The sequence below is a fragment of the Carcharodon carcharias genome, chromosome 6 (genome assembly GCF_017639515.1).
Source record: "Carcharodon carcharias isolate sCarCar2 chromosome 6, sCarCar2.pri, whole genome shotgun sequence".
NCBI classification, from domain to species: domain Eukaryota; kingdom Metazoa; phylum Chordata; class Chondrichthyes; order Lamniformes; family Lamnidae; genus Carcharodon; species Carcharodon carcharias.
Window position 1 is genome coordinate 123,742,058 of NC_054472.1, and position 16,891 is coordinate 123,758,948.

At 42.1% G+C, this 16,891-nt stretch overlaps 1 protein-coding gene across 1 annotated transcript in view; it reads right to left on the reverse strand.

Annotated features, from left to right (window-relative positions):
* Positions 1–16,891, reverse strand: part of LOC121279420 (disks large-associated protein 1-like) — a 253,428-nt gene that overhangs the window by 65,450 nt on the left and 171,087 nt on the right. The window contains exon 5 of the mRNA XM_041190652.1: positions 568–932. Within this exon, the coding sequence (XP_041046586.1) occupies positions 568–932 (365 nt within the window). The remainder of the gene's footprint in view (positions 1–567; positions 933–16,891) is intronic.

Sequence of the window (16,891 nt, forward strand, 5' to 3'; positions counted from 1 at the left end):
TTCCCCACCGCCTCCATGCCACCACCCCACCCATCCCCTTCATTTGAAATGCCGCCCACTCAAAAGCCCTGTCTGTGAATATATGTGGCTTCTAGCATTCATAACTGTCCTTTACAGACAGAAGGAGCATGTCCACGCATAGCACCTTTTTCAACTAAACAAAAGCTTGGGGGAAAGTCATTCCCTGGCTCATTCCCCATGGCAATGCCTTGACCAATCAGAGTCGACCTGCCTGGTTTGAATTTAAACACAAGCTTGGCAGTTAACTGTTCCCTGCTGCACTCTCCATGACAATGCCTCTATCAATCAGCACTCCCTTCTCATGCAGTATAAATTATTGTTCCCTTTACTGTTGTTAATCTTGCGGTCTGTCCTGATGAGTGCAAGGCAAAAAGCTTAGACAGCATGTCTTTTTTTTCAGCATTACTCAAGTTCTATACTACCAAATGACTAGATATTAAATTCCTCTCCCTAATTCTTTAATGGAGGTATAAACCCATTTAAAATTAACATTGCTTACAACAACATCCTCTCCGCAATTAAACTAAGTAGCAAGGGATACTCCACCTGTATTCCGACAGAAGAACACTTGTTTTTCCTCAAAACATCCCCTTTTGATTCCTCTGCTGGCAGGATTCCCTTGTCATTTGCTGATGTGCTGTCAATGTGCTGTTGGCTGTCAGAAGGTCCATGAACCTGTGCATTCGCAGCTTCAATAGCAGCATTTAAGGCTTTGACACTGTCCAAACTTTCTGTAGAATTACTTAGTCCTGACTGGCTGTTTAGGTCACCCCTCTGGGTGTGGCCATCCAAATATGCATCTTGAGCAGATTCAGTGCTGCTCTGGGCAGTGATCGAGATGAATGGTTTAATTGTAGTCCGTGGTGGAACTGGAGGAGGATTCTTCTTATATGTAGTAATACATGATGACACTGGTTAGATAAACAAAAACAAAATGTCAAATATTTCTTCCAAACTCCATGAACTGGATGCACTTTAAAACTCATGACCAGTTTTAGAGTTTCGTTTTCAAATTTTTAAGTAACTGTGATAAAGTTCAAAGCACTTGCTGTCTTCAAAATTTGTAAGTGAAAAATGTTTTCCCAAACTGTGCCATGATGTATTGTCATTTTTGTCACAGGTTACATCATACTTGAGTGACATGATGAACATACATGCAAACATACAAAGTTGGAGGAATAGGCCACTCGGCTCCTCCAGGGGCAAGGTCATTGAATATTTTTAGGGCTGGTTAGATAGATTCTTGACTGACAAGGGAATGAAAGGGTATAGTGGATAGACAGGAAAGTAGAGGTTACAATCAGATCAGCCACGATCTTATCAAATGGCAGAGCAGGCTTGAGGGGCTGAGTGGCCTACTCCTGCTCCTAATTCTTATGTTTGTATGTATGTTTGTCGTGTCACTCATGTATGAAGTAACTGACAAAAATGATGAAAAAGTTCCCCCCCCGATAAAAATTGGATTGCCAAGACACCTCACATAAATTAAGCTGAAATTGTTACAGATGGTTCTTCTTACCCATTGTGCAAACAGAATACATAAGCTTGCAAAATAGTTATTTGGGTTAATTTGCAAAATTTTTTCTATGATCTCATCTTAAGCTCTGACCTCAAACCTGTAACTCAGTAACTGGCAGGAATGCACAGGACCACAAAGGATATCATAATGAGCAGCATGGTGCCATGCACCAATAAAGTTCCACTCAAAATCACTTAAAACTATGCAAAAAAGTGCTTTAATTTAAATTTAAATCCACTGAGTGGCAGGTGCCAAGTGGACACTCCAGTTTGGTTTCTGGTTTTCAGGCTGCAGATAAACCAGATTTTTCAGAGAGCAATCCAATCTTGCAGTGGAGGCTTCAGTTAGGTCCCTTTCTTACATATAGAACAGCCTATGCCTGCTTCAGGTTTGGGCACTATCTACTGACTTTTTGCTCTTTACCAATATGGCATGCAATGTATTTCTAGCTCGTAATGAGTGTATGATACCTACCCGCCATATTGGAGTCTTAGGAGACCATTTAGCAGCTGAATATCAAAGGCCATTCTCTTTTGAATGAGACAAAACTGAAGCCTCGACTACTGGTTCAGGTGGATGTTAAAAGTTTGTTTGGCATTATTTGTAGGTTGGATAAGTCTCCTGGTGTCCAATCTCCTACCTCAGCCAGAAAAAGATCAATTGATCAATTATCTCCTTTTCTTTTTGTGAACCGTGCTGTGTCCAAATTGGCTGATGTACCTTCTTATATAAGTGACTGTGAACTGTTTTACAATATCTTGTAAATGAAAATTCTCTTATTAGATGGGGGGAAAGGGTATTGCTGCTGATATGATGATAAAGCTCCACTAAGTTTATTAAGATCACTGGCGTCAAAATGCTTTGCTTCCCCTTTACACAGCAATTCTGAAAAATGTACAAAATTTGAAAATTATAATTTTAGGATCTTCGTCAATGGTTTCAGTAAGCTTATTCAATGGACAACTAAGTCTTACAGACAACGAGGCTGCAAGCTTGATATTTGATTTATGTTGACGAGTTTAAATTGGACAATGGTTTGGGTGGTACAATTGACTCCATAACCTCCGGACTAAGTGGGAAAACTGGGCAGTGTTGTGCTCTTAATCACTATCCTGAAACCCCTCTTTTTTATTATTTGATAGTGAGACATGGGCATTGCTGTAAGATCAGCATTTATTGTCCATCCCTAATTGCCATTGAAAAGGTGGTGGTGAGCCGTCTTCTTGAAACACTACAGTCCAATGCTTTAGTTACAACCACAGTGCTGTTAGGGAGTTCCAGGATTTTGATCCAGCAATAGTGAAGGAACGGCGATATAGTTCCAAGTCAGGATGGTGCAGCATGGCTTGGAGAAGAACTTGCAGATAGTGGGGGTGTTCCCATGCACCTGCTGCCCTTGCCCTTCTAGATGGGAGAGATTGTGGGTTTGCAAGATGCTATTGAAAGAGCCTTTGCGGCCCAACGTATATCAGAGGACCCTGACTTTAAGTGAACTCATGAAGTTCCTGCTGGGTGAAGGAAGTTAATTCCCCTTTAACTGTCAGTGAACTGGTTTGCACTGTTCCATTTTGATTTCCACAATGTAATATGGGCTAATTTACATACGATCATGAAGAGATTTTGTTTATGGGAATTGTGGTATCTATCAGCACACTCATACAGTGTCCCCTGGTAGGTCTGTAGGATGCTGTTACACAACAATGGAAGTTTTGGGAATGTGATGCTGTGTCCTGTCTATTTTTTCACATCACAGGTGGAAAATTTAACAGCTGTTCACAAGGCAGATATTTAAGATTTTCAAGTGCAGCCAACTGCAGGAGAAATACATATTTGCTGTCAGCTGTGCTTTAGGAATTAATTTTAAGAAACCGTAGACTATAAATTCACTCATTGCAATGTGAAATGGTGAAGTAGTTTATGGCAGTCTTTGCATAAGCAACTCCACTCTGATCATATGGGAAAGGGCAAATATTTCTCCAGTTATGCAGAAACCATAGAATCATAGAATGGTTACAGCACCAAAGGAGGCGGTTTGTCTCATTGTGTCTGTGCCAGCTCTCTGCAAGAGCAATTCACCTAGTGCCACTCCCTCACTTTTTGCCCACAGCCCGGCAAATCTTTCATTTTCATTTTCCTTCTTATTGTCTAAAGCACAAATTTTATGAGACACACAAAAGTGTTGAGTTTATCCTGTGACATATTCAAGACTGTGGGTAGGCGGGGAGATGGGACAGGGGTGAAGGTTATCAAGGTGATTTTGTGGGTGTGGTGGTAGTGGGCGTGGTAGGAGGTTCCCTCTTTCCCACTGATAGGTCAGCTTGACACCCAGATCATTTTAACTCACGGACCACATTAAATGCTTTAGCACTGTCTCCTCACTGAACTGGCAGGAGGGAGTCAGGTTTGGCAGACTCGAAAGGAAAACAGGTAAGGAGCCTGAGGAGCCCTAGGTTAAAATGGGGCTGCGGCACCAATTACATCATTACACCATGGCCTATGAATGCAAGGTAGGCTCCCACCTGCCTGGGTTGGGTGGTCTTCCTCCCATGACTGATCTAAAGTGAGTTAAGACGGTGAGAAGTAAGAATGTGGCATAATACTCCATCAACTTAAAGCCCCATCTGCAAAATTCCCACAATCCTGCCATGTATTCAGGACTAAAATTGGATAGATATTGATTTAAGGGGCTCTATCCACGTGCTGAAAATTAGAAGCATACCTGATCATGCTGGCCACACACAGACACGACTGTGTGTTATTCAATAAAACACTCAAAGCTTCAACTCGTTTCTTGATCTCAGAGCTAGACTGAACAGCTGCAGTCTAAGACAAGTTATTACAGGTCTTAGTATTGTGTGAGCTGTTGCTCCCTTCAGATAAGTTTAGGCATACAAGCAAAAAGACAGTAATCCACCCCAGGCTTTTTTATAACTAGGAGCCATGTGGGCTGCCTCGCCCTGCTCAAAACAAACCTGCATACTTACAAAGCTGTCAAATTTTCCTTATTCCCAGTGACAGCTAATTCTGGTGTGTCTTGCGTGCATGTGTGTGTGTGTATACATATGTATAATAGATGTACAAATAAGTAAATCTTTCTGCATTTCTCACTTGAAAAGAATAACCTGGTCACAATTAATTTCAATTGTTTTGAAGTCAATGGTGCATTTCCCTACCCCCATCAAAAACAAAACATGCAAAAATACATATACAAAAACAAAATACTGCAGATGCTGGAAATCTGGAACAGAAACAAAATATGCTATAAATACTCAACAGGTCAGGCAGCATCTGTGGAGAGAAACAAAGTTCTGACGAAAGGCCATTAGCCTGAAACGTTGGCTCTGGGCAAAATCGTCCAAGATTTGCTCTAAGTGCAGTAATGGTGGGAAAAACAATTTTCCCGCCAGCCGCAATGGCGGCTTTTCACACCGTATCATCCCAAGCCCGCTGCATTAATTATGCATCCCCAGGAAACCTGCCATTTTGATGGTGGGTGGGCTCCGATTCGCCTGCCACACTGTCACCTCGCCGCTTCCTCACGCCAGGCACCACATTTAAAGTACAGCCGCGCTCAGTGCTTCCAGCCCAGGATTACAACAAAGAAGTTATGGCCCCAAAAGGCAAAAAGACTGCAGCCTGCAAGCCCCTTTTAGATGCCATGGAGGCCCCGCTGTGATGTCCTCTACCCCGACTCTGGCCACAGGAGGGGCAATAACATCACCACTCCAGCTTGGTAGGCGATGACAGTGGTGATCAGTGCCAATGTTGCACAGAAGAGGTTGGCCATCCAGTGCAGATAGAGGATGAATGATCTCATCCGTGCAGCCAGGGTATGGCAACCATCTCATCATCCTAAACTCACACACTCAAGCCCATCACACATTCACTGGCAACTCACTCACTGTCAACTCAAGGGACATCACCATCCATTCTCTTTCACATACCCTCACATGTCCATCTGGCCTCATCTCCTCTGGAGACTGCCTCCTCAGCCCTCACCATCTTGAGGCCACTTGCACAGATCAACATGTGCCCCCACACACACCCTGAGATAACTTCCTTCCCCAGTACAGCTCTCGTCCTGCAGCCTCTTTCCCTGCCTGAGGCCACTTTTCCCCCTTCCCAAAGCAAGCTCTAGTCCTGCAGCCATTGAAAAGCCACATACATATGGCTGATCTGGTAGGCAGAGACCTGCCTGTAAGCCCCTCTAAATGATGTGGTGCTGTCTGTGAAGCCTGGCTCTGATGACTGTGAGTGCTGAATGAAGCAAGGTAGGCAAACAAACCTTGAAGTCCCAAGCGAAGTACAGCCCATCTTAAAATAGGCTATTGTGAAAACGTCGGTGTGTTTTCCTGCCAAAGTGGGCGGACAATCCAGTTGGGGGGATGAGTTTGGCGGGCTAGCCTTATAATGAAATACTGATGTATTACAATGGGGTTCTCGGCGTCTGATGGCGGGGAACACGACCCGCCATTGATGGACTGAGTAGAAAATCACAATCTGGTTTCACAATGTCGTGAAACCGATTTTTGGCCTTGTTGTCATATTGTCTGCTCACACCAACGAACATGCCCAACACCAGTGGACATGGAAAATCCCGACCTCTGTTTCTCTCCACAGATGCTGCCTGACCTGAGTATTTCTAGCATTTTTTGCTTCTAATGCGAAAATACCTCATAATTTTCTAATGTCTGACCTTGGCAATGCTGTTCTTAGGCAGGTTTATTAAGTGTTCCTTAACATTTAGTATCAAGTGGTTTGGAGGACCAGTTCCTTAAATTACAGTATTACTGACATGGCTTATTCTCTACTCATTTTCAGGACCAAGGATTATTTGTGATAACAAGTGATTGTGCCAATGACAGGTGCTAGTATCTAGTCAGCAAGATGACACAAGCAATGAACGTGAGCTATTAGCTCCGCTAGGTAATAGACAAATCTACAAAGATTTAGGCTCAAGGGTGTATTTTCTATTCTGTCTCAATTCAGTAATATTGAACATTAACTTGTATGCCTGTTATCACATCAATTCATCTGCCTATCCATACTTTTCCTTATGCAATAGGTATACAGGGCTGAGAACGCAAAGGCCTCCCAATCCCCCTTAAAAGGGGGCAAAATTGGCAGAGTTTTAAAAAAATCACTTACATAAAAAATTCAATTTTCTTTTCATAGATTGATGTTTCCATAAACTCCTATTTATAGTAATTACCGCACCAGTTGAACTACTAAAAAAAAGGGTTTCCTGAGGACAACCTGCACTTTGTAAAGCTGACTTGTTTCTTCACTAAAGGCTGGAATATAGTAGACAGATGGGCTGGCTATTCTCCAAAGCAACTGAAATGGGAAAGTCAAATGCATATGGATTCTGGTTTCACACTTGAAGCTAGGCTTTAAGATGACACTGCAGAAGATCTCGATATACTTTGCTTTAATTATAGTCAAGCATCAACTAACTTGAACTTTGTTTCTCATTTATGCAAATGTCAAGCTGCTTTGACCTCAAGCAGGATAGTATAATTTAACAAGTGGCATCCATCTGTCTCTGGAGATGATGGACTGCGCCCAGGGTGTATGTCGCCTCTGGACTGAACATAGTCCGTTGTGGTTGTCGAGGCTGATTTGTGAGTGGCAATCCCTTCCAAAGCTGGCACAGATGAATTGCTTTGGCCCGAGGTTGACTGATGTTTTTTTCCTGCCCGAGGGACAAAACGTATCATATGAGCGCAGACATACTTGGAGTTTTATTTATTTTGACCTCTAAGTTCTTGTTTAATCTTCCTCTAACATCTGATAGGAAATTGCCATGGTGATTTTGCAGTGCCAATCTGACTAAATGACACACAATACATTTTCACAACAGGGTGCAGCCACCAACACCTGTAACAAGGGTAGGCGTTAGAAGAATTTGGCTTGGGTTTGCTTCTCAGGGCACAGAAAGATGTGCGGAGTTTGTATCAATAATTTCCCATGGTATGCTCCAGCAGTTAGGAAGAGAAACAGTAAAGCTTTTCATCAGTTTCTGTTTGTTTTCTGCCAGACGCACAGCGCAACTTTGAAACACCAGTGACCCTCAACTTCCAGACAGCCTTGGCGGCAAATACCAAAGTTGACAAATTACACAAGAAAGTATTAGAGCTACCACTCCCACTGTTGAGTCACAGAGCAGGAAATAACTTGGGGGCAGAAAGTCAGGATTTGTTTTCAAAACCTTCAATAGTCTGCTACCCACATGATCTCAGAATTGCAGCTGGTGGGAAGAAAGTCCTATTCCTGCATTGTACAGTAGTTTGTAACAGACACCAAGTGGATCAACCATTATGGTGTTGTTTAGCAACCTTGCCATAGAATTTCCCCCTCCCATTTTACAGGCATTTTGTCAACTCACTTCACTAATCCACAAATGTGTTTGTCGAACAAACATCAAGGGAGCCGCTACTGCTGGAGGACAAGCTTTACAGCTGCCTTTGAAATACATCAATTACTCAGCCATGAGGCAAGTAACAAAAAACAGCTGCATTACAATTAAAAATGTCCTTACTAAAGGCAAGGTAAATGCTTAACAAAAGTGTCTCACTGTCTTGTTTTGACTTATTACAGAAAGTAGTAAAAATTCTCCTCAAATCATTTTTATTCAGTGCGCTTACCCATTTTACTTTAAAATGTGAATTTAAATACAATGTGTTGTACAAAGTACCTAAACAAACTGTTGTGGGTTCCATAAACAGTATCACTTATTATATCTCAGAAAAGACCATTTGTATTGTCTCATAAACAGTACGATATTAATAGAGAGATGACATCATAATCTGAAAGGTTTATCAACACGAACTCAGTCCTCTATTGTCTTTTAGACTTATAATTGACTTTAGTCAGCTGATATTTTAACTGATCTGAACTTAATATTCCATGTTTTTTATTGTTTTTCCTAGTTTTCTTTTTGCCAGAAGATGTCATGACTTACAGCAGTGGTGCTTGGCTTTTGAGATCGCATCAATACATGTAGTAAAACTGTAAACTTATGTCTCGATTTTAAATCAAGGCCTGAGTGTGGCCTCTGGTTGATAGGGTGGGTGGGAGGCTTGCATGAAGGTGTCACACGAGGACTTGGTGATTTTAACTCCTCATTGCCATATTGGAGATATCTCCTGCTCCAACTATGCAGAAATCACTATCTGGTCAGTGAGTGAGAGTAGGATTTTGGGCTCCTCCTTAATCACTAAAGTCAGCAATAAATATGTAGTTATTATCCTTCTGTTAGGTCCTGCGATGTCCAATCCCAAAGATTCAGCAGCTGTGGAGAAACACACTTCTGCTTCTCTTCTACAATGCTTCTGCTCATCTATACATTTTTATTCACCTGCTGCACTCTCCTAAACTGCTTAGATCTCCTAAAATTGACACATCTGAGCTGGTGCTTGCCCTGGATAGGGTACATGATCTAGGATGCTGTAAAATTCTGGTCACCCGGAACAGTTCTGGTTGGTTCTTGGAATGTATCAACAATAACAAAAGAGGGACGTAAGTGAGAATGTTGTCTGCAGTACACCCTAACAAACAGTGTTTACGTTGTGAATTTTTGCATCAAGGTGGAGTGAGTGTCATGAAAGTATAATAATTTTCATAACATTTTTCTGGTTTATTGTGAAGTAGGTTTATGGGAGTAAGTATAGTTGAGTCTGTCTGTGTGCAATTTAATTACTTTTGAAGTCAAGTACACTGCAAGTTTAAATCATCAAAAGAAACTAGGTGCTTGACAAGCTAATGAGTAAACATGGATGCTGGCTTAGCATGTAAAGTGTGACAGGAATTTGCATTTTTAGATAAATGAAGGGACATTTGGATTTCAAAGGAATCTCAGTCTGTTTACAACTAGCTAGATAAGCAAGGCTAAGGAATGTGGGTTTTTTTTCCCAATATATAGTAACAACATGAAAGTTTTTATATTATGAGGGAGATACAGTTTTAAAGGCGTATGGGACAATAGAATTTAAATTTATTAAAAGACAGAGCCATATATAAGGGAGAATGAAAGGTTCTGTGGGAGAAGGCCTTATAAGATCTAACAGAAGTGTGTGAAATAGCCTTAATGAAGTCTCCAGCATTTGTGCATAAGTCTGCTGTGTAATGGAACTGAAGCTAGTGAAAAGCCATTTGGAATCCCACTGCCCAGGACTTGCTGAGTCTATTTTAAATCTAAAACCTATTTTGGACTGTTGCCTCACTTTCCTCCTTTAAAACACTTCTTAGAAGCTACCCCTTTGACAAAGCTTTTGGTCATCAGACCTAATAACTCCTTTTGAGGCTCAGTGCTTTGTATTATAATGCTCCTGTGAAGTTCCTTCAGATGTTTTATGACATTAAAGGTGCTATATAAGTAGTTGTTGTTTGCATAAAAATCTTATTTAAAGTGGCAATAGTTGTGAGTCCAAGGCAAAGTCTTTTTGGCAAATTTTCATGCTTTTGTACAAATGTTATCATACCTGATCACATACCTGGATATTTTTCTCTACCAGTCACTACCAAGTATGTTAGCAGCTGAGTTATTGAGAGAGTTTGCAATTTAACCTGGGTTTTGCATTTCTGTTGGGAAAAAAATTCTGAGACATGAATTTAAAGTTATCTTACTCATCAATGAGTGAGATAGTTGAATTCTGATCAATGAAGTTCATGTACAAACATTTAAATCACATACCATATGCTTGTGAGCACTATTTTTACACAACTGGACAGAATTTATATGAGTGTTTTATTGTCACTTTTCCAACTCATATATATTAACAGATATTACTGGAAAATTCAAATTCTTTTTACACTCTCTCAACCTTGCTATTTTAATTACATTGGGTCATTCAAATAACTGGATTATTCAAATGCTTTTCATGCAAAAATTGCTTTAAATTATTAGGAGCAGGTAGTAGATGAAATGCATGAATTGCTATCTTCTGCATCCAACTTTGGATAAGTGCCCGTGAGCTTAGAAATATTTCTGGCCAAAACGTTCCATGAATGTGGTTTTTTTCTCTCCCCTATAACTTTAAGAGTTACAGGCAAAATGATAATGTGTTAAAACTATTACTCTACTGTGATGGGGAGGAACTGAAGGACTTTGGGCCTCTTAGGCAGATCTTGGATATCACTGCTGCTGCTGCTGTCTAAAGAGGCTGCAAAATTAAATGCTAAGCAGTGCCTGGTACTTTTAATTTTTGGAAACTTGCCAAAAGTTGGCTTTTCTTGATACTTCTCATTTATAGAGGTACAGAAGAACATATCATGCACTCCTTTGGTTCTCAGGTGATTTAGCGGCTGAGCAGCATGATTGAATAATACTGATGTTTGATCTGTACTTTGACACATTGGGCAAGATTCTCCTGCTCCTCTGACTCTGCCCCAGGCCTAATCCATTCCCCTGTGTCAAGGATTATTATTGATGCAATGCAAGCTCGCAAAAGAGAGCTCAGCAGTGCCAGCCACAGAATCTTGGTAGTGCTACAGTAGGGCCACCACTGCATAGCCAGATGTGATTTAAAAAATGACTGGCATTTATACAATGCCTTTCACAACGTTTCCAAAGTGCTTCACAACCTATGAAGGAATGGCTAGGCATTTAAGGACGCAGAGGGATCTTGAATATCAATTAACCTCAGTCTTGTCAGAGACCATGATGTACACAAGTATTTGAATGGAAGTCTGTATTAGCCCCTCTCCTTACATTTCCTGAGCTTTGGGGCACTATTTCCACTATACCAGGCCTACCATGACCTTACACATAGTCTTCACAGAAAGCAGCAGTAAATAGGGTGAGGGGGAAGGAAATGAGCTACAGGAGGTGCCAGCAGGGATGCCATAGGAAAGTTGAGATGGGCTGGATGTATACTTCCAGAATTTTGCATAATCTTCCACTACAATTTCACTCCCATTTCAGGCAGGATTGTTTTTCAGCATGCCTGACCTCCTCCCCAATATTTGACAAGAATACAAACAATAGACAGTATGAGTGAAATTAAAACCTGACAACAATTACGACAGCATTCAAGCAACTCAAGCTAGAAAGAGATGATTAAATGTCATTCAATATGTCCCTTTTGATGGGACTTGAGAAATTTGAAACCTTATTCAGAGCTTTATTGAGTCAGTCCAGTAAAGAAAAATCACAGTACAATGTGTCTGATAGAAGCTAGACATAAAACACCTCGGGAGACAAGATGAAGCAACTTGAGGGTAACTAAATAGTAGTTTTGAGTTCAGATAGACTGTTTTGTAATTGATGAAGAACTTGTCAGTTGCAATTGTTTGGCTGCCAACCAAGCCTGCAACAGGGCTGCTTTATCTGTGGGGGTGCATGAACAAATCTCAGCTGACAGCCAATGCAATGAACACAATAAGTGCTTGCTTACACATGAGTCAGACAGGTTTATGACAGGAAATAGCATTTGTTTATCTGAAAAAGGTCATTATAACTTAATGGTCAAAACAATCAACAACAGTTTCACCTTAAGCAGAGGCAATTAATGAACAAAGATCAAAAATAAATGTAAATCCTAACCAAATAGCAGGCTGAAGTGTGTTTAAATAATATTACCACTACACATCTGAGTGCTGTAATTCTGATCAGATCAAAGACAGAAACCTAGTGGAATTCCTAGAGGTGGACAAGGAAATGGGGTTCTTCCTGGATTCTGACAATATTTTTTAAGCTATCTATTTATGGTGGTGGGAAAGGGGGTGCATAGGTAAATTTTCATATGCTTCCCTCTAAAGAGGGCATATCTAGGAGTGTCCCTAGGCTATCTGGGGCAAGAGCTGGTGTTAATTCCACAGAAATGGCAGGAAAGATTCTACTTTTGCTGCTACTCAGAATCTTGATCCTTCAGAAGCTCAAAAGTTCAGAAACTGAATTTCCGTTCAGCTCTGCCCTGACTCTGCTCTGTTGGAGATACATGGCACCGACATCCCAGTAATGGTTTACTTTGCCTGTCATTGTAAACCTCTTATCGGTGTAAAGCACCTGCTCTATATGGAAATTCCCCTGTCCCCATAAGCTGGAAACAGTCTGGGCCTCTCTGCTTCGGCAGACTTAGCATCTTATTCAATGGATTTGGGGTCCTCTCTGCCAATCTTCCACTTGTGGAGCATCTCACTAGAGTTTCTGGGTTCTAGTTTTACGTAACATTTCATGATTTACATAGACTCCTAGAAAGCTTATTCGGGATGTTATGCCATTTTCTAATTTACCTTCTACCATAACATAACCCATTATGTTTGTAAGAAAGCTTTATTAACTCCAAAGGTCATATGGAACACTAAAGACACTTTTGCTTTTATGGAATGTTGTCAACTGCAGACGTCCAGCTCTTGTATTGGCAATAACATTCCTAAAAATAAATGACTCAAAACTTTGCACAGGCAACGACAGCAGATACCTTTGACAGTAGTCTTGCGATTCACAGTCAGAACTGTCTCCTCTTTTGAGCCACTAAACACACTGAACTAGTTCTGTGCATATAAGCATGATTGGAATTGATTCTGGTCAAAATTCAGCTTAACTGCAAGTGTTAACAGCCTACTTGATCACAGAATCTCTTTAGCAAGATATTTGGCATATATTCCCCCATACGTTTCACTCTTACAATAGTTTTGCTCAGCAAATCCATATTTAAGTGACTAAATCCTAACAGCCAAACATTCTAACCAAAAAATTCTAAAAATAATTCAAGACACTAGTGCATGGACAGACAGGGAACAATATTGATAGACAGAAAGGTTGATCACCCCATTGGTTCAGGAGACAGTGGCAGATTTAAATGCAAAAACAGGAAAGGGACACAGGGAGAAACAAAAACAAAAAAACTGTGGATGCTGGAAATCCAAAACAAAAACAGAATTACCTGGAAAAACTCAGCAGGTCTGGCAGCATCGGCGGAGAAGAAAAGAGTTGACGTTTCGAGTCCTCATGACCCTTTGATAGAACTTGAGTTCGAGTCCAAGAAAGAGTTGAAATATACTTATATTTATACTTATATACTTATATTTCAACTCTTTCTTGGACTCGAACTCAAGTTCTGTCGAAGGGTCATGAGGACTCGAAACGTCAACTCTTTTCTTCTCCGCCGATGCTGCCAGACCTGCTGAGTTTTTCCAGGTAATTCTGTTTTTGTTTTGGATTTCCAGCATCCACAGTTTTTTTGTTTTTATCTCTGGGCTTGAATATAAGTTTTCTGAGCTCCCAAACTTGCCTGGGACTCTGAGTTCATCTCAGCCCAACCTGAAAACTTGATCTGAGACCCAATCTGAGTTCAACTTTGATATTGACAAGGCACATAGGGTACTCTTCTAATGCTCAGTTCATAAAGGCAGTATTCAGCTGAGCCACACAGGCCAGAGTGTTAAATATATGATTTGATTCCAGTCTTTGAAACAAGTTTGGATGATTTATACAAGTTCTTGTTGTTGGTCTAAGTTGAGTTAGCTGACAGCTAGATAGTAGACTGTACATTTAACCCAGGCTGCGAAGGGTTTGCACTCCTGCCCTCTATTGCCACACAAGGAAGAGAGTATGTATATAAGTTTTGGTGCAAAGAGAGGACAGGACTCAAACCTGATGCCCCTATGGTAGAAGAGCCTCACATTTAGATTCAAACTGTTTTTTTTCCTGGGATTAGGCCAGCTTTTGTTCCTCCTCATTAATTGTTCTTGAGAAGGCAGTGGTGAGCTGCCTTCTTGGTGGGCTGCTGCAATCCAAGTACACCCACAGTACTGTTAGAAAGGGACTTCCAGGAAGTTGACCCAGCGACAAGGAAGGAATGACAATATAGTTCCAAATCAGGATGCCATGTGGCCTGGAGGGGAATTTGCAGGTGGCGGTGTTCCAATGCATCTGCTGCACTTGTCCTTCTAGGTATTAGGGGTCCTGGGTTTGGAAGGTGCTATTGAAGGAGGCTTGGCAAGCTGCTTTGTCCTGGATTGTGTTGAGCTTTGAGTGTTGTTGGAGCCTCACTCATCCAGGCAAGTGGAGAGTATTCCATCCCACTCCTGACTTGTGCTTTGTAGCTGGTGGATGGGCTTTGGAGAGTCAGCAAGGGAATTAACTGTCACAAAATTCCCTGTTTCTGACCTGCTCTTAAAGCCACAGCAGTTATATGGAAAGGTGCCAGGGGACTGGAGGACAGCCAATGTGGTACCGTTATTCAAGAAAGGGGAAAGGGATAAACCAGGGAACTGCAGGCCAGTCAGTCTAACCTTAGTAGTGGGGAAACTTTTGGAAGCAATTCTGAGGGACAGAATTAATCTGCACTTGGAGAGGCAGGAATTAATCAAGGCAGTCAGCATGGTTTTGTTAAGGGGAGGTCATGTCTAGCCAATTTGATTGAATTTTTCGAAGAGGTGACCAGGTGGGTAAATGAGGGCAATGCATTTGACGTAGTCAACTTGGACTTGAGCAAGGCATTTGATAAGGTCCCGCATGAGCAACTGATAACAAAGATAAGAGCCCATGAGGTCCAAGGCAATTTGGCAAATCGGATCCAGAATTGGCTGAGTGGCAGGAAGCAGAGGGTGATGGTTGAGGGGTGTTTTTGTGACTGGACGCCTGTGTCCAATGGGGTTCCACAGGGATCGGTGTTGGGTCCCTTGCTGTTTGTGGTATATATAAACGATTTAGACTTGAATGTAGGAGGGTTGACCAGTAAGTTCGCGGATGACATGAAAATATGTGGGCTGGTAAATAATGAGGAGGATAGCCTTAGATTACAGGAGGATATAGATGGGCTGGCCAGATGGGCTGATCAGTGGCAAATGGAATTTAATCCGGATAAACGTGAGGTGATGCATTTGGGCAGGACAAACAAGGCACGGGAACACAAGATGAATGGTAGGACCCTGGAAAGTACTGAGGACCAGAGGGACCTTGGTGTACATGTCCACCGGTCCCTTAAGGTAGCTTGACAGGCAGATGAGGTGGTTAAGAAGGCATATGGGATACTTGTCTTTAGTAGCCGAGGCATAAAATATAAGAGCAGGGAGGTTATGCTGGAACTGTATAAAATGCTGGTTAGGCCACAGCTAGACTATTGCGTGCAGTTCTGGAATCCGTATTATAGGATGGTTGTGATTGCACTGGAGAGAGTGCAGAGGAGATTTACCAGGATGTTGCCTGGGCTGGAGAGCTTTAGTTATGAGGAGAGATTGGACAGACTGGGGTTATTTTCCCTGGAGCAGAGGAGATTGAGAGGGGTCATGATTGAGGTGTATAAAATTATGAGGGGCATAGATAGGGTAGATAGGAAGGAACTTTTCCCCTTGGTGGAGGGATCAATAACCAGGGGGCATAGATTTAAGGTAAGGCGCAGGAGGTTTAGAGGGGATGTGAGGAAGAATTTTTTCACCCACAGGGTGGTGGGAATCTGGAACTCACTGCCTGAAAGGGTGGTAGAGGCAGAAACCCTCATAGCATTTAAGAAGTATTTGGATGTGCACTTGCGATGCCATGACATACAAGGCTATGGGCCTAGTACTGGAAAATGGGATTAGAATAGTTAGGTTCTTGTTTGACCAGCGCAGACTCAAAGGACCGAAGGGCCTTTTTCTGTGCTGCAGACCTCTATAACTCTATGACTGGTCCAGTTAAGTTTCTGGTTAATGACAACCCCCAGGATATTGATAGTGGAGGATTCAGCAGTGGTGATGTGGTTGACTTGTTGGGTAATTACCTGGCACTTGTGTGGCATGAATGTCACTTGCCACATATCTGTCCCAAGTCTGAATATTCTCTAGGTCTTTCTCCATATGGACGGACTCCTTCAGTCTGTGAGAAATGCAAAGTCACAGACCTGAAACATTGGGCTGGATTTTACAGTGCCTGATCCCTGCTACTCTGACGAAACTGTAAGATACCCTGCAGTCTTTAATGGTTGTCGGGCTGTTAATTGGCTTCAGGTGAGTCTTCTGCCCCCATCTGGGGAGGAAGTTCTGCCTCCAGGAACTGTTGGCCAACCAAACACCCGACAGCTCTCTGGACCCAGCAGTGACACCGGAAGCAGCGGCCACTGCTCTGACTGCAGCCAGCTGCCAACCGCAAGGAGCCACGAAGCCAGATGAGAAGGTAAATCAGTGGGTGTTCCAGCAGGGCCAGGCTAGCTCCAGTGAGGGGGCAGGGTGGATACGGCGGGGGAGGGGAACACAGGGAACGGGTAGAAGACCTTTCCTGCCACCAATCCACTGCTGTGAAGGAAATCACTTTTTAAAAAAGCAGAAGCAGCTTTTTTAAACAAGTTATTTTCTGGCGGCAGTGCAAGTCTGAGTTCGTGTCTCTGCCGACATCGGGACCCTCAGGTTTGTTGCCTCTAGCAGCAA